Raw genomic sequence first — 21,316 nt, 5'->3', positions numbered from 1 at the left:
TAGGTACATCTGACTGTGGCTGACCCGAATAGAGTTTTACCTGATTTTTCAAGATATTTTGATATTTTATTTGTTAGAAGACATGTTGTACAACTTGTGGTGTCCATTGGTGTAAATGGTCTTCTTGTAATTTCAGACATCCCACCCCATGAGGATCTTACCACTTCGATTTGTCAAAATGCCTGAAATGTTCCAAAGAGACACTACACTGATGAGCACTACGTTCTGGCTGCTCTTACTCGATAAACTTGATAACCTCCAAGACTGTGGGTGGTAAAAGAGAGCAACTGGACTTGCTTGAAGATTCTTGAAGACGTTTCACCTCTCATCCGAAAGGCTTCTTCAGTTCTGTCTGACTAATAGGGAGTATCAGGTATTTATCCCCTCATGGATGAAAAGCAATCCTAAGGTGTCGTTGAGTCATCCTGTTGGTGTGGGTCACTGGGGGCTGGGTGTGAATGGCCTAGAGAGTCGTTGGGGTGATCAATGGATTGTTGGTTCTCTCTGTCCTCCTGTGAGTCACTGAAAACAGCTGGGTTTTGGTGCGCATTCAGTTGTCTGGGAAGTGTGCCAGACATTCCTACAATGGTAGAGGGAAAAGAGAAGGAGCAGAATCACATCAAGAAATCACTTCAGAACTGTGGGTATCCCAACTGGGCTTTCTTCAAGAGCAGAAAAAGGAACATAACGGACAAGGAGGATAACAGGAACAACCGCAAGAACATTGTAATTCCCTACATTTCTGGTCTATCTGAGAAACTCAGGAGGATCTTCTATAAACACAACATTCCGGTACATTTCAGACACAGCAACACCCTGAAGCAGAAACTGGTCCACCCTAAGGACAGAATAGCCAGACACAAACCGGACAACATATGGCCCTTTTCCACTACCCTTTTTCAGCTCACTTCGGCTCACTTCAGCCCAACACGGCTCGCGTTTCGACTACCTCAGAACAGCACGACTCAGCTCGCTTCAGCCCTACTCAGCACCCAAAACTCGCACGGTTTTGGAGTGGGGCTGAAGCGAGCCAAACCGAGCCGAGTGGGGCTAGGGGTGTGAGGAGACACTCCCCTGTGCACTGATTGGTGAGGAGGAGTGTCCTCACATGCCCACACACGCCCCGCGAGCACGCTGGGAACCACCATCTGTAAACACCGTAAACCCGGAAGAAGAAGAATTACAAATTAAAGCCGCAAGCGGCCTCGACGGGCCCTCGCGCCAGCGGCCAAGGGGGGCGGGGGCATGCGTCCCCGCGAAAGACCTTCCACAGCTTCTTCGGCAAGAGACATTACTCCCACAATGGCGACAAAGCACAGAAATGGACACAGAGTACACGGTGCGCTGAGATGTTGTCATGGACAGAACATTTTATGCCATGGCTTCCCAACCAAATTAATGTATTTACCTCATAAGTCACCAAGCTAGAGCTACATAGGATTGTCTTCTGTTAGACATCTATTAGTCTGTATGTAACGCTACAACACTTGCTCCCGACTGCCTACCCATTCCCCACAAGTTATGTGTGTTTAAGGCAACCAAAACAACATACTCCTGGTGCCTCATGATTGTAAACACCTGCCCTGCAACTGCTACAGCGCAATGAGCGCCCCCAGTGGTGAAAGTTCACCAAATTTGGTATACATGTCAAGAGACCTATGAAGAGTTGTTGTGTCAAGTTTGATCAAGTTTGACCAATCAGAAGCCGAGATATAAATTGTTGCCTGAAAACAGCGCCCCTAGTGGCAAAAGTTCACAAAATTTGGCACATATGTCAGGTGACCTGTTAAGAGTGTGCGTATCAAGTTTGATCAAGATTGAGTAAATAGAAGATGAGATAGTGATTTTTGAAGAATAAATTTTTTGGTTTTTCCCATGTCAGTAGGTGGCGCTATGCTGTACATGAGCGATTATGAGTTGGAAAAATAAGTGTCTACAACAGCAACGTACTAACACAAGGTAGTGGTGTGAAGGAAAAGCATTATGGAATTATTTACCAAAAACCCGTTTTGGAGCAATTGCGTCGGCCAAAAACAGCGCCCCCCAAGGACGAAAATTCCCAAAATGTGGTATACATGACATGGGAGGTAGTAAGAGGGTGGCCGTGAAGTTTGACCAAATTTGAGGAAAGACTGGATTTTTTGCCCAAAAATAGTGCCCCCAGTGGCGAAATATCACAGAAATTGGGTAACATGTCAGAAGCCCAATGAGTGATTTGCCTGTGAAGTATGAGCAGTTTTGAGCAATTAGAAGATTTGTTATGAATTTTTAAGAACGTAAAATTTTGCATTGAAAATTGATTGACGTATAACTTCTGAACGGTTCATCCTACGTGAAACGAATTCAGTAACTTTTGTCAGCCATGTCTGTAGATGAAGTCTATCAATTTTGGTGACATTCCTATGAACGGCCTAGGAGGAGTTGCGCCGTTTTCGTGGCCATGCATTTCGCACAAAAGTGAAATTACCTCACTTCCTGTTGGGCGTGGCTAATGCATTGGCATTACATTTTTGTCCAGCTTAGTGAGATACATATGCCTACAAAATGGCATGCCACTACTACAAACTACATGGCAACCAGGCACCGTAATGCGGGAGGCCAAAATCACAACGACTTAGGGGGCGCTATAGAGGCCCTGAGGGCCGCCTGGATCTGGGCTTCTGGTTCTCAGTAGCGGTGGCAGTCTAAGAAAAAGGAGCCAAATTTCGTGCGTTGTCGACCATGGCAAGCGCCCCAATAAGGGTCTTGTAAAGAGTTTGCTTGCCAAGTTTGACAAATCAGAAGCTGCAATATCATTTTTGCCATAACCAGCACCCCCAGGGGCGAAAGTGCACAAAATTTGGCGTACATGTCAGGTGAGCTATGAAGAGTTTGCGTATGAAGTTTGATGACAATTGAGTAAATAGAAGATGAGATATAGATTTTTGAAGAATAAATTTTTTGGTTTTTCCCATGTCAGTAGGTGGCGCTAAGCTGTACATGAGCAATTATCAGTTGGAAAAGTAAGTGTCTACAACAGCAACGTACTATCACAAGGTAGTGGTGTGAAGGAAAAGCATTATGGAATTATTTACCAAAAACCCGTTTTGGAGCAATTGCGTCGGCCAAAAACAGCGCCCCCCATGGACGAAAATACCCAAAACGTGGTATACATGACATGGGAGGTAGTAAGAGGGTGGCCGTGAAGTTTGACCAAATTTGAGGAAAGATTGGATTTTTTGCCCAAAAATAGCGCCCCCAGTGGCGAAATATCACAGAAATTGGGTAACATGTCAGAAGCCCAATGAGTGATTAGCGTGTGAAGTATGAGCAGTTTTGAGCAATTAGAAGATTTGTTATGAATTTTTTAGCATGTAAAATTTTGAAGTGAAAATTGATTGACGTATAACTTCTGAACGGTTTATCCTACGTGAAACGTATTTAGTAACTTTTGTCAGCCATGTCTGTAGATTATGTGTATCAATTTTGGTGACATTCCTATGAACGGTCTAGGAGGAGTTGCGCCGTATTCGTGGCCATGCATTTCGCACAAAAGTGAAATTACCTCACTTCCTGTTGGGCGTGGCTAATGCAGTGGCATTACATTTTTGTCCGGCTTAGTGAGATACATATGGGTACCAAATGGCATGCCAGTACTACAAACTATATGGCAACCAGGCACCGTAATGCGGGAGGCCAAAATCACAACGACTTAGGGGGCGCTATAGAGGCCCTGAGCCCCGGCCAAGTTTGGGCTCTTGGTTCTGAGTAGCGGTGGCAATTCTCGGAAGTGGTGCCAAATTTCGTGCGTTTTCGCCCATGGCAAGCGCCCCGAAAATGGCCCAACAGCGGAGAAAAATAAAGAAGAAGAAGAAGAAGAAGAAGAAGAAGACGGAAGAATAATTAAAGCCGCAAGCGGCCTCGACGGGCCCTCGCGCCAGCGGCCAAGGGGGGCGGGGGCATGCGTCCCCGCGAAATACCTTCCACAGCTTCTTCGGCAAGAGACATTACTCCCACAATGGCGACAAAGCACAGAATTGGACACATGGCAACAATAGGGTTTGCCATAACCAGCACCCCCAGGGGCGAAAGTGCACAAAATTTGGCGTATATGTCAGGTGAGCTATGAAGAGTTAGCGTATGAAGTTTGATGACAATTGAGTAATTAGAAGATGAGATATAGATTTTTGAAGAATAAATTTTTTGGTTTTTCCCATGTCAGTAGGTGGCGCTATGCTGTACATGAGCGATTATGAGTTGGAAAAATAAGTGTCTACAACAGCAGCGTACTATCACAAGGAAGTGGTGTGAAGGAAAAGCATAATGGAATTATTAACCAAAAACCCGTTTTGGAGCAATTGCGTCGGCCAAAAACAGCGCCCCCCATGGACAAAAATTCCCAAAATGTGGTATACATGGCATGGGAGGTAGTAAGAGGGTGGCCGTGAAGTTTGACCAAATTTGAGGAAAGATTGGATGTTTTGCCCAAAAATAGCGCCCCCAGTGGCGAAATATCACAGAAATTGGGTAACATGTCAGAAGCCCAATGAGTGATTTGCGTGTGAAGTATGAGCAGTTTTGAGCTATCAGAAGATTTGTTATGAATTTTTAAGCATGGAAAATTTTGCATCGAAAATTGATTGACGTATAACTTCTGAACGGTTTATCCGACGTGAAACATATTTAGAAACTTTTGTCAGCCATGTCAGTAGATGATGTGTATCAATTTTGGTGACATTCCTATGAACGGTCTAGGAGGAGTTGCGCCGTCTTCGTGGCCATGCATTTCGCACAAAAGTGAAATTACCTCACTTCCTGTTGGGCGTGGCTAATGCATTGGCATTACATTTTTGTCCGGCTTAGTGAGATACATATGCGTACCAAATGGCATGCCACTACTACAAACTACATGGCAACCAGGCACCTTAATGCGGGAGGCCAAAATCACAACGAGTTAGGGGGCGCTATAGAGGCCCTGAGGCCCGCCTGGATCTGGGCTTCTGGTTCTCAGTAGCGGTGGCAGTCTAAGAAAACGGAGCCAATTTTCGTGCGTTGTCGACCATGGCAAGCGCCCCAATAAGGGTCTTGTAAAGAGTTTGCTTGCCAAGTTTGACAAATCAGAAGCTGCAATATCATTTCCGCCATAACCAGCACCCCCAGGGGCGAAAGTGCACAAAATTTGGCGTACATGTCAGGTGAGCTATGAAGAGTTTGTGTATGAAGTTTGATGACAATTGAGTAAATAGAAGATGAGATATAGAATTTTGAAGAATAAATTTTTTGGTTTTTCCCATGTCAGTAGGTGGCGCTATGCTGTACATGAGCGATTATGAGTTGGAAAAATAAGTGTCGACAACAGCAACGCACTATCACAAGGTAGTGGTGTGAAGGAAAAGCATTATGGAATTATTTACCAAAAACCCGTTTTGGAGCAATTGCGTCGGCCAAAAACAGCGCCCCCCATGGACGAAAATTCCCAAAATGTGGTATACATGACATGGGCGGTAGGAAGAGGGTGGCCGTGAAGTTTGACCAAATTTGAGGAAAGATTGGAATTTTTGCCCAAAAATAGCGCCCCCAGTGGCGAAATATCACAGAAATTGGGTAACATGTCAGAAGCCCAATGAGTGATTTGCGTGTGAAGTATGAGCAGTTTTGAGCAATAAGAAGATTTGTTATGAATTTTTAAGCATGTAAAATTTTGCATCGAAAATTGATTGACGTATAACTTCTGAACGGTTAATGGTACGTGAAACGTATTTAGTAACTTTTGTCAGCCATGTCTGTAGATGTTGTTTATCAATTTTGGTGACATTCCTATGAACGGTCTAGGAGGAGTTGCGCCGTCTTCGTGGCCATGCATTTCGCACAAAAGTGAAATTACCTCACTTCCTGTTGGGCGTGGCTAATGCATTGGCATTACATTTTTGTCCGGCTTAGCGCGATACATATGCGTACCAAATGGCATGCCACTACTACAAACTACATGGCAACCAGGCACCTTAATGCGGGAGACCAAAATCACAACGACTTAGGGGGCGCTATAGAGGCCCTGAGCCCCGGCCAAGTTTGGGCTTTTGGTTCTGAGTAGCGGTGGCAATTCTCGGAACTGGTGCCAAATTTCGTGCGTTTTCGCCCATGGCAAGTGCCCCGAAAATGGCCCAACAGCGGAGAAAAATAAAGAAGAAGAAGACGGAAGAATAATTAAAGCCGCAAGCGGCCTCGACGGGCCCTCGCACCAGCGGCCAAGGGGGGCAGGGGCATGCGTCCCCGCGAAATACCTTCCACAGCTTCCTCGGCAAGAGACATTACTCCCACAATGGCGACAAAGCACAGAATTGGACACATGGAAACAATAGGGTCCCGCACTGAACGGTGCTCGGGGCCTAATAATAATAATAATTAAAGCCGCAAGCGGCCTCGACGGGCCCTCGCGCCAGCGGCCAAGGGGGGCGGGGGCATGCGTCCCCGCGAAAGACCTTCCACAGCTTCTTCGGCAAGAGACATTACTCCCACAATGGCTACAAAGCACAGAATTGGACACATGGCAACAATAGGGTCTCGCACTGTACGGTGCTCGGGGGGCGCTATAGAGGCCCTGAGGCCCGCCTGGATCTGGGCTTCTGGTTCTCAGTAGCGGTGGCAGTCTAAGAAAAAGGAGCCAAATTTCGTGCGTTGTCGACCATGGCAAGCGCCCCAATAAGGGTCTTGTAAAGAGTTTGCTTGCCAAGTTTGACAAATCAGAAGCTGCAATATCATTTTTGCCATAACCAGCACCCCCAGGGGCGAAAGTGCACAAAATCTGGCGTATATGTCAGGTGAGCTATGAAGAGTTTGCGTATGAAGTTTGATGACAATTGAGTAAATAGAAGATGAGATATAGATTTTTGAAGAATAAATTTATTGGTTTTTCCCATGTCAGTAGGTGGCGCTATGCTGTACATGAGCGATTATGAGTTGGAAAAATAAGTGTCTACAACAGCAACGTACTATCACAAGGTAGTGGTGTGAAGGAAAAGCATTATGGAATTATTTACCAAAAACCCGTTTTGGAGCAATTGCGTCGGCCAAAAACAGCGCCCCCCATGGACGAAAATTCCCAAAATGTGGTAAACATGACATGGGAGGTAGTAAGAGGGTGGCCGTGAAGTTTGACCAAATTTGAGGAAAGATTGGATTTTTTGCCCAAAAATAGCGCCCCCAGTGGCGAAAGTGCACAAAATTTGGCGTATATGTCAGGGGAGCTATGAAGAGTATGCGTATGAAGTTTGATGACAATTGAGTAAATAGAAGATGAGATATAGATTTTTGAAGAATAAATTTTTTGGTTTTTCCCATGTCAGTAGGTGGCGCTATGCTGTACATGAGCGATTATGAGTTGGAAAAATAAGTGTCTACAACAGCAACGTACTATCACAAGGTAGTGGTGTGAAGGAAAAGCGTTATGGAATTATTTACCAAAAACCCGTTTTGGAGCAATATCGTCGGCCAAAAACAGCGCCCCCCATGGACGAAAATTCCCAAAATGTGGTATACATGACATGGGAGGTAGTAAGAGGGTGGCCGTGAAGTTTGACCAAATTTGAGGAAAGATTGTATTTTTTGCCCAAAAATAGCGCCCCCAGTGGCGAAATATCACAGAAATTGGGTAACATGTCAGAAGCCCAATGAGTGATTTGCTTGTGAAGTATGAGCCGTTTTGAGCAATCAGAAGATTTGTTCTGAATTTTTAAGCATGTAAAATTCTGCATCGACAATTGATTGACGTTTAACTTCTGAACGGTTTATCCTACGTGAAATGTATTTAGTAACTTTTGTCAGCCATGTCTGTAGATGATGTGTATCAATTTTGTTGACATTCCTATGAACGGTCTAGGAGGAGTTGCGCCGTCTTCGTGGCCATGCATTGCGCACAAAAGTGAAATTACCTCACTTCCTGTTGGGCGTGGCTAATGCATTGGCATTACATTTTTGTCCGGCTTAGTGAGATACATATGTGTACCAAATGGCATCCCACTACTACAAACTGCATGGCACCCAGGCACCTTAATGCGGGAGGCCAAAATCACAATGACTTAGGGGGCGCTATAGAGGCCCTGAGCCCCGGCCAAGTTTGGGCTTCTGATTCTGAGTAGCGGTGGCAATTCTCGGAACTGGTGCCAAATTTCGTGCGTTTTCGCCCATGGCAAGCGCCCCGAAAATGGCCCAACAGCGGAGAAAAATAAAGAAGAAGAAGAAGACGGAAGAATAATAATAGTGAACTCTTACAAGAACAATAGGGCCTTCGCCCATAGGGCTCGGGCCCTAATAATCCTTCAAAAACAATAGGGTCTTGCACTGGACGGTGCTCGGGCCCTAATAATAATTATAATAACTAGAAACTATATGCCAAGCAGGCACCTTAATGCGAGAGGCAAAAATCACAACACGTTAGGGGGCGCTATAGAGGCCCTGAGGCCCGCCTGGATCTGGGCTTCTGGTTCTCAGTAGCGGTGGCAGTCTAAGAAAAAGGAGCCAAATCTCGTGCGTTGTCGACCATGGCAAGCGCCCCAATAAGGGTCTTGTAAAGAGTTTGCTTGCCAAGTTTGACAAATCAGAAGCTGCAATATCATTTTTGCCATAACCAGCACCCCCAGGGGCGAAAGTGCACAAAATTTGGCGTACATGTCAGGTGAGCTATGAAGAGTTTGCGTATGAAGTTTGATGACAATTGAGTAAATTGAAGATGAGATATAGATTTTTGAAGAATAAATTTTTTGGTTTTTCCCATGTCAGTAGGTGGCGCTATACTGTACATGAGCGATTATGAGTTGGAAAAATAAGTGTCTACAACAGCAACGTACTATCACAAGGTAGTGGTGTGAAGGAAAAGAGGAAAGATTGGATTTTTTGCCCAAAAATAGCGCCCCCAGTGGCGAAATATCACAGAAATTGGGTAACATGTCAGAAGCCCAGTGACTGATTTGCGTGTGAAGTATGAGCAGTTTTGAGCAATTAGAAGATTTGTTATGAATTTTTTAGCATGTAAAATTTTGAAGTGAAAATTGATTGACGTATAACTTCTGCACGGTTTATCCTACGTGAAACGTATTTAGTAACTTTTGTCAGCCATGTCTGTAGATGATGTGTATCAATTTTGGTGACATTCCTATGAACGGTCTAGGAGGAGTTGCGCCGTCTTCGTGGCCATGCATTTCGCACAAAAGTGAAATTACCTCACTTCCTGTTGGGCGTGGCTAATGCATTGGCATTACATTTTTGTCCGGCTTAGTGAGATACATATGCGTACCAAATGGCATGCCACTACTACAAACTATATGGCAACCAGGCACCTTAATGCGGGAGGCCAAAATCACAACGAGTTAGGGGGCGCTATAGAGGCCCTGAGGCCCGCCTGGATCTGGGCTTCTGGTTCTCAGTAGCGGTGGCAGTCTAAGAAAAAGGAGCCAAATTTCGTGCGTTGTCGACCATGGCAAGCGCCCCAATAAGGGTCTTGTAAAGAGTTTGCTTGCCAAGTTTGACAAATCAGAAGCTGCAATATCATTTCTGCCATAACCAGCACCCCCAGGGGCGAAAGTGCACAAAATTTGGCGTACATGTCAGGTGAGCTATGAAGAGTTTGCGTATGAAGTTTGATGACAATTGCGTAAATAGAAGATGAGATATAGATTTTTGAAGAATAAATTTTTTGTTTTTTCCCATGTCAGTAGGTGGCGCTATGCTGTACATGAGCGATTATGAGTTGGAAAAATAAGTGTCTACAACAGCAACGCACTATCACAAGGTAGTGGTGTGAAGGAAAAGCATTATGGAATTATTTACCAAAAACCCGTTATAGAGCAATTGCGTCGGCCAAAAACAGCGCCCCCCATGGACGAAAATTCCCAAAATGTGGTATACATGACATGGGAGGTAGTAAGAGGGTGGCCGTGAAGTTTGACCAAATTTGAGGAAAGATTGGATTTTTTGCCCAAAAATAGCGCCCCCAGTGGCGAAATATCACAGAAATTGGGTAACATGTCAGAAGCCCAATGAGTGATGTGCGTGTGAAGTATGAGCAGTTTTGAGCAATTAGAAGATTTGTTATGAATTTTTAAGCATGTAAAATTTTGCATCGAAAATTGATTGACGTATAACTTCTGAACGGTTTATCCAACGTGAAACGTATTTAGTAACTTTTGTCAGCCATGTCTGTAGATGATGTGTATCAATTTTGGTGACAGTCCTATGAACGGTCTAGGAGGAGTTGCGCCGTCTTCGTGGCCATGCATTTCGCACAAAAGTGAAATTACCTCACTTCCTGTTGGGCGTGGCTAATGCATTGGCATTACATTTTTGTCCGGCTTAGTGAGATACATATGCGTACCAAATGGCATGCCACTACTACAAACTACATGGCAACCAGGCACCTTAATGCGGGAGGCCAAAATCACAACGACTTAGGGGGCGCTATAGAGGCCCTGAGCCCCGGCCAAGTTTGGGCTTTTGGTTCTGAGTAGCGGTGGCGATTCTCGGAACTGGTGCCAAATTTCGTGCGTTTTCGCCCAAGGCAAGCGCCCCGAAAATGGCCCAACAGCGGAGAAAAATAAAGAAGAAGAAGAAGACGGAAGAAGAAGAAGAAGAAGAAGAAGAAGACGGAAGAAGAAGAATAATAATAGTGAACTCTTACAAGAACAATAGGGCCTTCGCCCATAGGGCTCGGGCCCTAATAATAGTGAACTCTTACAAGAACAATAGGGCCTTCGCCCATAGGGCTCGGGCCCTAATAATAGTGAACTCTTACAAGAACAATAGGGCCTTCGCCCATAGGGCTCGGGCCCTAATTACGAGAATTTCTGAAGCCTTATGCGCCTCGCCTCATCTATACGCTCTTGCCAGTATCTGTTGGCGTTGTCGGTGACAACAAGCCACAGCACCAAGACCAGCAACACTAACGACTCCATGTCCTCCATGTTTATTGTTTACTATCCGGGTCATGAGACTACCGCTTGAAAGGTCACTGATGTCACTGTTTGCGCCGCCTAACGACATCACGTGACGTCCACCCACTTTCGCTAACTCCACCCAATGTGTCCACCCACTTCCAGCCAGCACGGTTCAGCACGTTGTAGTCAAAATGCAACTCCAACAGCCCCACTCAGCTCGACTCAGCTCAACTCAGCACCGCATGGCTCAGCCTGACTCAGCCGCGTTGGTAGTGGAAAAGCAGCAATAGTGTATGCAATTCAGTGCAGTGAGGAATGCACGGACTCGTATATTGGAGAAACAAAACAACTGCTTCACAGGCGCATGGCTCAACACAGGAGAGCCAGTTCCTCAGGCCAGGACTCTGCTGTCTACCTTCATCTTAACAACAAAGGACACTCATTTCAGGATTGCAACGTACGCATTTTAGCCAGAGAGGATCGTTGGTATGAGCGAGGAGTTAAAGAAGCCATTTTTGTCAACCTGGAACGACCATCACTGAACAGAGGTGGGGGTCTAAGGCCCTGTCCACACGGCAGCGGATTCAGGTGACTCCGATACAATTGCTTATCGTTTAGGCCTGGCGTCCACACGGCACCGGCGTTTTGGGTGCCCAAAACGCAATCTTTTTGAGAACGGGTTCCAGAGTGGAAAGATCTGGCAACGTTGCCGTTGTGAAGTCGTCTGGATGAGTAAAACGGATTTGTTTACGATGACGTCACAACCACATGACTGTGAGTGCTTCACGCCAGGTAGAAGTGTAACGAATATCACCAGGAAAAAGCCTTACAGAGCACTAGTGAGAGTGAAACACGAGCTTGGATATTATTATTATTATTATTATTATTATTATGTTCAGTGTTAGTTCACAGTAGTAAGGCAAGAAGCAGAATAGTGACAGTAATAGTGAAGCAAAAACATGCAATTGTACAAACACTGCAGCTCTACAGCAAAATATTCATTTATAAAATGGTCTGATTCTTAACACCAGTAGTGCCAATGATCTCATTGCGATGCGATGCGAGTTGTCAAGAAATCCTATAACTTGGTTCATGAAACGCGCTTACAAAATATTTTCACTGTGAATATTTATTGTGTAATGCCTGGTGCAAAGTGAGAGAGAGAGAATAGCCCTTAGGGCAGAGTCAATCCCGCCAGCAAAAATAAGGGGAAAAAAGGAGCGATCTCACCTCTTCAGATGATGGTTTAAGTCCTACAATACATTCCTCAAAAAAGGGCGTAGAAAAGCAAATTAATCCATCAACGTGTATCATTCAATTTATTCCGGACAATTAAAGACGCCGCCTTCCGCGTACGTCATCCTCGTCGCCATTTTGGAAAGGTCAAAGCGGAGAATAAAGATTAGCTGCGTTTAACTGTACCAACAGGTTTACCGTCCAAAGGAGATCACATGGGATTACCTTTCACAGGTGAGAAACAGCAAATTAATCCATCAACGTGTAGTATTCAATTTATTCCGGACCATTAAAGACGCCGCCTTCCGCGTAGAATCATACGTCATCCTCGCCGCCATATTGGAAAGGTCAAAGCGGAGAATAAAGATTAGCTGCGTTTTACTGTACCAACAGGTTTACCGTCCAAATGAGATCACATGGGATTACCTTTCACAGGTGAGACTGGAAAAATACTTTTCATTGTATTTGGTCATTATAATGTAATTTTACGAACAGATTTTCCTGACTTTGTGGCTAATATGAAGTCTCGCGCATAATAGTTTATGCGCATGCGTCCTTACTTCTATTCCCATACGAAAAAGAACAGTAAAGAACTTATAAGAGTTTACCACTGTCTTAGTAGTAAATCCTTATAAATATAAGGATAAATCCTTATAATGATTTATAAATAAATATATATGCCATGTATGATTTACTCCTGAAAGTGGCCCATTTTGCATTTTCCTCATACAAATTTTTTATGAAAATCTAGTATGTATGAAGTGAACATTGTGCATGGTTTTTACAGATAATGTGTATGATGAATTACACCGTCTTTGTATGCTTCATGTAATGTTTGTAGTTTTAAATTATATTTTACAGTTTAAAATGTATATGCCTTTTATATGTAAATCCACATGTTTGTGTTGGATTTACATATAAAAGGCATGTACATTTTAAACTGTAAAATATAATTTAAAACTACAAACATTACATGAAGCATACAAAGACAGTGTAATTCATCATACACATTATCTGTAAAAACCATGCACAATGTTCACTTCATACATACTAGATTTTCATAAAAAATTTGCATGAGGAAAATGCAAAATGGGCCACTTTCAGGAGTAAATCATACATGGCATATATATTTATTTATATTTATAAGGATTTACTACTAAGACAGTGGTAAACTCATAAGTTCTTTACTGTTCTTTTTCGTATGGGTTGTTCTGGTGTGTCCGAAGGGACCGTCTTACAGCGCCCCTAGAGGTGTGGCATGTGTATTGCATCGTTTTCAGCAAGCGTTGCGTTGCCATATGGACCTGATTTCTACTGATCGTTGCCCATTTGGAGGCGATATTTTTTTTAAATAACATCACGTTGCCGTTGTCGTGTGGATGTGGCCTAAGACATCATTTACTGTATCAGCCACCTACAATGCAGTCCTTGGCACACTTCCCAGACAACTGAATGCACACCAAAACCCAGCTGTTTCCAGTGATCCACAGGAGGACAGAGAGAACCAACAACCCATTGATCACCCCAACGACTCTCAAGGCCGTTCACACCCAGCCCCCAGTGACCCACACCAACAGGATGACTCAACGACACCTTAGGATTGCTTTTCATCCATGAGAGGATAAATACCTGATACTCCCTATTAGTCAGACAGAACTGAAGAAGCCTTTCGGATGAGAGGTGAAACGTCTTCAAGAATCTTCAAGCAAGTCCAGTTGCTCTCTTTTACCACCCACAGTTTACTATGACCTGGATGACTGAGAATCTTCACAGACAAACTCCAAGACCAACTTTACTCTTAAAAAAAAAAAGTCAAATGAAAGCTAAATTTATTTACTATTTTTCATTAAAAATTTTGTGAATTATCCTGTTGCATTATATGACACTAATTCAGTTTGAAATATTGGTTTTAATCCAGGGCGGCACGGTGGTGTAGTGGTTAGTGCTGTCACCTCACAGCAAGAAGGTCCGGGTTCAAGCCCTGTGGCCGGCGAGGGCCTTTCTGTGCGGAGTTTGCATGTTCTCCCCGTGTCCGCGTGGGTTTCCTCCGGGTGCTCCGGTTTCCCCCACAGTCCAAAGACATGCAGGTTAGGTTAACTGGTGACTCTAAATTGAGCGTAGGTGTGAATGTGAGTGTGAATGGTTGTCTGTGTCTATGTGTCAGCCCTGTGATGACCTGGCGACTTGTCCAGGGTGAACCCCGCCTTTCGCCTGTAGTCAGCTGGGATAGGCTCCAGCTTGCCTGCGACCCTGTAGAACAGGATAAAGCGGCTACAGATAATGAGATGAGATGAGGTTTTAATCCATTGGGTTTCTGATCCCAAAAGTATTTAAATGTACCAGATTCAGTGAACAACCACTTCTAAAAGTTATCTTTATTTAAATAACTAACTAAATAAAAATAAATAAATGAATGAATCCATTAATAAATAAGTAGCTAATAGTTTCTCCTTCTCCCCCATTATTTGGATATTTACTGTCCAGAATAAATACATTTATTATCAGATGAGATAAATATTAGCTTCTGTTAAACTAATCAGTGTAAATTTTAAAAGTAGAAAGAAAAATGGTTAATTAAACACAATATTTTTCTCTGTCCGTTTCTGACAGTTAGCTTCACCACACAAAACCAAAGCCCAAATATCTCCAGACACACACTTTCACTTCTAAAACCTTCAAATCAAACTTCCAGAACAATCCAGCCAGATGTTTTAGCATGATGATGATGATTACCTCAGCGAGAAAGCGCAACTGTTTCCTCCGGGAAGTGAAACTGCAGCCTGCTTTCTTCTGTGGTGAATTGACGGAGGCGTTAAAGCTCACAGCGCCGCCTGCTGGAGGACTCTGTTTATCACCGGCCCGGTACCAGAGAACCCGAACCGGAACACAGATTCATGGAAAATAAAAAATAGAATACAATGTACGGATCTTTTATTCACGGATATGTGATATTTTCAGTGAAATTAATAAACATCTAAACACAGGCGAGATATTTTAATTATGAACTTCAGCATTCCAAATCTGTTTGAAGGAGCTGAAGTTGAAGACTTTGGTTTAATTTGTTCAGCCTGTCTTCCTGCCTAAAGTTACAATAAGATCCAGAAAAGTTGCAATGAAATGAACAGATCCTTTGTCTTCATATGCAATTACTTGCAAATGTATTAGTGCATCTTTAGTCAGCCTTTCTTCTGTATGTTTTTCCTCTTTGAGGGAATGGATTTGATGTACGTTCCGTTGCATGTCCATGATTTCCGCGGCTACAGGCTCTTTGTCTAATTTATGGGCACTTTTGAACTGTCGGGGAAACTGGAGCACCCGGAGGAAACCCATGCAGACACAGGGAGAACATGCAAACTCTACACCGAAAGGTCAGCCACCGGGCTCAAACCCAGAACCTTCTTGCTGTGAAGAAACAGTGCTAACCAATACACCACCATGCCACCCTTTTTAAATATCTCACTTATTTTTCTCATGCCGCGTGGGTTTCCTCCGGGTGCTCCGGTTTCCCCCACAGTCCAAAGACATGCAGGTTAGGTTAACTGGTGACTCTAAATTGAGCGTAGGTGTGAATGTGAGTGTGAATGGTTGTCTGTGTCTATGTGTCAGCCCTGTGATGACCTGGCGACTTGTCCAGGGTGAACCCCGCCTTTCACCCGTAGTCAGCTGGGATAGGATCCAGCTCGCCTGCGACCCTGTAGAACAGGATAAAGCGGCTAGAGATAATGAGATGAGATTCTTCAGCATATCCAGCATTTACCTTGATGATGCTTTACACACTGTTAGCATTATGCCAAAACCAGCTTCATGAGGGAGTCACCTGGAGTGCTTTTCAGTTAATAGGTGCCTCGGCAAAAGGTAAGAGTTTCTTGCCTTCTGAATGCGTTTGAGATCAAACAGTAAATTGTACAACCCCGATTCTAAAAAAGTTGGGACAAAGTATAAATTGTAAATAAAAACGGAATGCAATGATGTGGAAGTTTCAAAATTCCATATTTTATTCAGAATAGAACATAGATGACATATCAAATGTTTAAACTGAGAAAATGTATCATTTAAAGAGAAAAATTAGGTGATTTTAAATTTCATGACGACAACACATCTCAAAAAAGTTGGGACAAGGCCATGTTTCCCACTGTGAGACATCCCCTTTTCTCTTTACAACAGTCTGTAAACGTCTGGGGACTGAGGAGACAAGTTGCTCAAGTTTAGGGATAGGAGTGTTAACCCATTCTTGTCTAATGTAGGATTCTAGCTGCTCAACTGTCTTAGGTCTTTTTTGTCGTATCTTCCATTTTATGATGCGCCAAATGTTTTCTATGGGTGAAAGATCTGGACTGCAGGCTGGCCAGTTCAGTACCCGGACCCTTCTTCTACGCAGTCATGATGCTGTAATTGATGCAGTATGTGGTTTGGCATTGTCATGTTGGAAAATGCAAGGTCTTCTGTGTCTGTGTCAGCCCTGTGATGACCTGGCGACTTGTCCAGGGTGAACCCAGCCTTTCGCCCGTAGTCAGCTGGGATAGGCTCCAGCTTGCCTGCGACCCTGTAGAACAGGATAAAGCGGCTACACATAATGAGATGAGATTTTTCTCATGCATTTGTTGACAAACTGGAGATCCTCAGCCCATCTTTGCTCCTCAAAGACTCAGCCTTTCCTGGATACTGATTTTGTACCAAATCATGGTTACAGTCACCTGTTGACATCACCTGTTTCAAATCACATCATTAGTTCATTGTTTTACCTCATTACTCGCCCTAAATTGCCCCATAACAACTTTTTTTGGAACGTGTTGCAGGACTGAAACGCAGGAATGGATTTATATTAGCAAATGAAATGAAGTTGACCGACAAAACATGAAATATCGGGTTCATTCTGTCTGTAATGAAATACAAGTTAAAGTACATTTAGAAATCACTGTCGTCTTTTTTTATTTATTTGCATTTTCCACACCATCCCAACTTCTTTTGATTGGGGTCATAGTTTTACAGTTCACTGGGGTCTAGCTCGACCTAATGAATGAGGAAGAATGATACAGAGTCATTCTTTTAAATCTTTTATCTAATTATTGCTTTAGCATAGTCATATAACAGCCAAAAAACGTAAGGCAATTTTACAGTATCACATGCACTCTCTGGTACAAACACACTTTCCTGGTGATAATTCCACACATCAAGAATGGTTTGATGAAATCCAAGATGAAGTCAAGTACATCGCATGACTTTCCAAATCACCACATTTTAAATTAAGTTAAATCTTTATGCGAAATTTGGGAACACAGACTGCAAAAGCAGATCGCCACCTTCTTGTTTCCCCCCAAAAAACATTTTTTTTGTTGTTGAAGAAGGGTCCATCAACCCACCATAAAACATTCAAGACTTGCAGGACAACATTCCAGATGTTCAAAACACTCTGAGATTCCAGAGATCTTTCAGTGTCATTTATCAATCAGCTACACAAGCCCATGCTACATTTCTTTCTTTCTTTCTTTTTTTTTAATGTACATGTGTTAAAGGAACAGTCCACCGTACTTCCATAATGAAATATGCTCTTATCTGAATTGAGACGAGCTGCTCCGTACCTCTCCGAGCTTTGCGCGACCTCCCAGTCAGTCAGACGCAGTCAGACGCGCTGTCACTCCTGTTAGCAATGTAGCTAGGCTCAGTATGACCAATGGTATTTTTTGGGGCTGTAGTTAGATGCGACCAAACTCTTCCGCGTTTTTCCTGTTTACATAGGTTTATATGACCAGTGATATGAAACAAGTTCAGTTACACAAATTGAAACGTAGCGATTTTCTATGCTATGGAAAGTGCGCACTATAATGACAGGCGTACTAACACCTTCTGCGCACTTCGACAGCACATTGATACGGAGCTCAGATATCAATGCGCTGCTGAAGCGCGCAGAAGGTGTTAGTACGCCTGTCATTATAGTGCGCACTTTCCATAGCATAGAAAATCGCTACGTTTCAATTTGTGTAACTGAACTTGTTTCATATCACTGGTCATATAAACCTATGTAAACAGGAAAAACGCGGAAGAGTTTGGTCGCATCTAACTACAGCCCCAAAAAATACCATTGGTCATGCTGAGCCTAGCTACATTGCTAACAGGAGTGACAGCGCGTCTGACTGCGTCTGACTGACTGGGAGGTCGCGCAAAGCTCGGAGAGGTACGGAGCAGCTCGTCTCAATTCAGATAAGAACATATTTCATTATGGAAGTACGGTGGACTGTTCCTTTAAATGATGCATGAACTTGATACACACTGATTTGAACTTTTACTCAGTTTGGGTGTGTAGCCCAAAAATATCCTGTCATTTTTGGCAAGATAGCCCTCTGGACTCTGAGGCGAGGCAAAGTGGTGTACTGGGAACTTACAAGAAGTTTGGTTATGCAAAAAAAAAAATTATTCAAAACAACAAAACATAAAAATGCAAAACACTATGTACAGTAGCTCACTTAAAGTGCTGCATAATTTGTTTAAACAGTAACTACAATACTTAATGTAGAGATCATCCATTACACACTGATAGCTCCATGTAGGTCCACGTGTGTATCTTCAGTTCTAAACAACTGAATCTCTGTCCACACCCAGCACTGAACCGGTTTCTCTGATCTGTGAATGCGCTGGTGTTTTTCAAGTGGACTCCTGTAACTAAAACTCTTCCCACACTCTGAGCACTGATACGGCCTCTCTCCTGTGTGAACGCGCTGGTGCTTTTGCAGCTGATTCTCATGAATAAAATTCTTTCCACACCGTGAACAGCGATGTGGTTTCTCTGCTGTGTGAATGCGCTGATGCCGTTGGAAGTTACTTGTGGTCGTGAAACGTTTCCCACACTCTGAGCAGGTATACGGCCTCTCTCCTGTATGAATGCGCTGGTGTATTTGGAAATCACTCTTGTACATAAAACTCTTCCCACACTCTGAGCACTGATGTGGCTTCTCTCCATTGTGAATGAGCTGGTGTGTTCGGAGACCGCAACTGTTTATAAAGCTCTTCCCACACTGTGAACAGTGATACGGCTTCTTGCCATTATGAATGCGCTGGTGTCGTTGGAGATTACTCTGTTGGGTAAAACGCATCCCACACTGTGAGCAGTAATACGGTTTCTCTCCACTGTGAATGCGTTGGTGACGTTGGAGATTACCCTGCTGGGTGAAACTCTTCCCACACTGTGAGCACTTATACGGCTTCCCTCCACTGTGAATGCGCTGGTGTCGTTGGAGATTGCCATGTTGAGCAAAACTCTTCCCACACTGTGAACAATTATGTGATTTCTCTCCTGTGTGAATGCGCTGGTGTGCTTGAAGTGCGTCCTTCCCAGTGAAGGTCTTTCCACACTGTGAGCAACGATACAGTTTCTCCTGTGTATGAGGGCACTGGTGGTGTTGGAGTTGGCTCTGTTGGGTAAAGTTCTTCCCACACTCTGAGCAGTGATGTAGCATCTCTACTTTGTGAATACATTGGTGTTTTTGGTGAGTACTCTGGTCAGTAAAACTCTTCCCACACTGGGAGCAGTGAACGATTCCTTCTTGCATTTGTTGATGAGTAATATTACAGTCGAGAGGACCAGAGATTGTTTGCCGGCCGACTGATCTTCCTGTAGGCATCGGTTTCTCATATTTCATCTCTCCTGATTTCAGGAGTTGCTTATATTCCTCATAGTGGCATCTTCTGATGTGTTTGTGGAGATCAATGTGAGATATATGGACAAGTGGACACCAGGAGCAGGTGAAGGTTTGTAACTGGGTGTTGTTCATTTCTAGAGCAGAAAATAAATACCATTAGAGCTCAACATGAAACTCATCTCATCTCATCTCATTATCTCTAGCCGCTTTATCCTTCTACAGGGTCGCAGGCAAGCTGGAGCCTATCCCAGCTGACTACGGGCGAAAGGCGGGGTACACCCTGGACAAGTCGCCAGGTCATCACAGGGCTGACACATAGACACAGACAACCATTCACACTCACATTCACACCTACGCTCAATTTAGAGTCACCAGTTAACCTAACCTGCATGTCTTTGGACTGTGGGGGAAACCGGAGCACCCGGAGGAAACCCACGCGGACACGGGGAGAACATGCAAACTCCACACAGAAAGGCCCTCGCCGGCCCCGGGGCTCGAACCCAGGACCTTCTTGCTGTGAGGCGACAGCGCTAACCACTACACCACCGTGCCGCCCAACATGAAACTAAATACAATATTTATTTAATTAATTTAAAAGATTAGCTACTGTATTAGCTAAGGATGATGAAAAGTGGCAAAAAAAATCATGGACACCTCCTGTAAAGCTGAGCAGAGAGATGCTAAATAGAGGGTTCTTCTTCTATCACATATACATTACAGCACAGTGAAATTCTTTGATTTTGCACATACTAGCTCGTTAGGAAGTTGGGGGTCATGATATTAACAAAGTGATACCAAAAATGTCACAAGAAATTGGACTTGTATACAAAATGACCTTGAGGTAAACTCTGGTTACACTACCAAGGTCACGATACCACAAATATGCTATAGAAATGGAATACTGTGCAAGTAGATCAAAAGGCTGCAACACAGATGTCCACCAATCAAACTCCTCTAATCACTGCTCAGGATACATCCATGCTCCAGGTTGCATAACAATCAGCTGGTATCCATGATAAGTCAGTGGATTGTCCACTAACAGGCCCACTGTGAGATGAGAAAGCCCATTGTGTCCTACCTTTATAACAGAACGACAGTTGGATTGAGGATTGGATGGCCATAGGTCCATATACTAAGGCCAAGTTTACATTAGACCGTATCTGTCTCGTTTTCTTCGCGGATGCACTGTCCGTTTACATTAAACCGCCTGGAAACGCCGGGAAACGGGAATCCGCCAGGGTCCACGTATTCAATCTAGATCGTGTCAGCTCCGGTGCTGTGTAAACATTGAGAATACGCGGATACACTGTGCTGAGCTCTAGCTGGCGTCGTCATTGGACAACGTCACTGTGACATCCACCTTCCTGATTTGCTGGTGTTGGTCATGTGACGCGACTGCTGAAAAACGGCGCGGACTTCCGCCTTGTATCACCTTTCATTAAAGAGTATAAAAGTATGAAAATACTGCAAATACTGATGCAAATACTGCCCATTGTGTAGTTATGATTGTCTTTAGGCTTGCCATCCTTCCACTTGCAAGTG

General features: G+C 43.8%; 1 protein-coding gene across 1 annotated transcript in view; it reads right to left on the bottom strand.

Moving 5' to 3' along the window:
- Positions 1-21,316, bottom strand: part of LOC132882484 (zinc finger protein 850-like) — a 122,916-nt gene that overhangs the window by 14,981 nt on the left and 86,619 nt on the right. The window contains exon 15 of the mRNA XM_060915600.1: positions 18,670-19,908. Within this exon, the coding sequence (XP_060771583.1) occupies positions 18,670-19,908 (1,239 nt within the window). The remainder of the gene's footprint in view (positions 1-18,669; positions 19,909-21,316) is intronic.

Source organism: Neoarius graeffei, chromosome 3 (genome assembly GCF_027579695.1).
Source record: "Neoarius graeffei isolate fNeoGra1 chromosome 3, fNeoGra1.pri, whole genome shotgun sequence".
NCBI lineage: Eukaryota > Metazoa > Chordata > Actinopteri > Siluriformes > Ariidae > Neoarius > Neoarius graeffei.
Note: the sequence above shows the minus strand (reverse complement) of the source record. Positions and strands in the feature narration are given on the sequence as shown.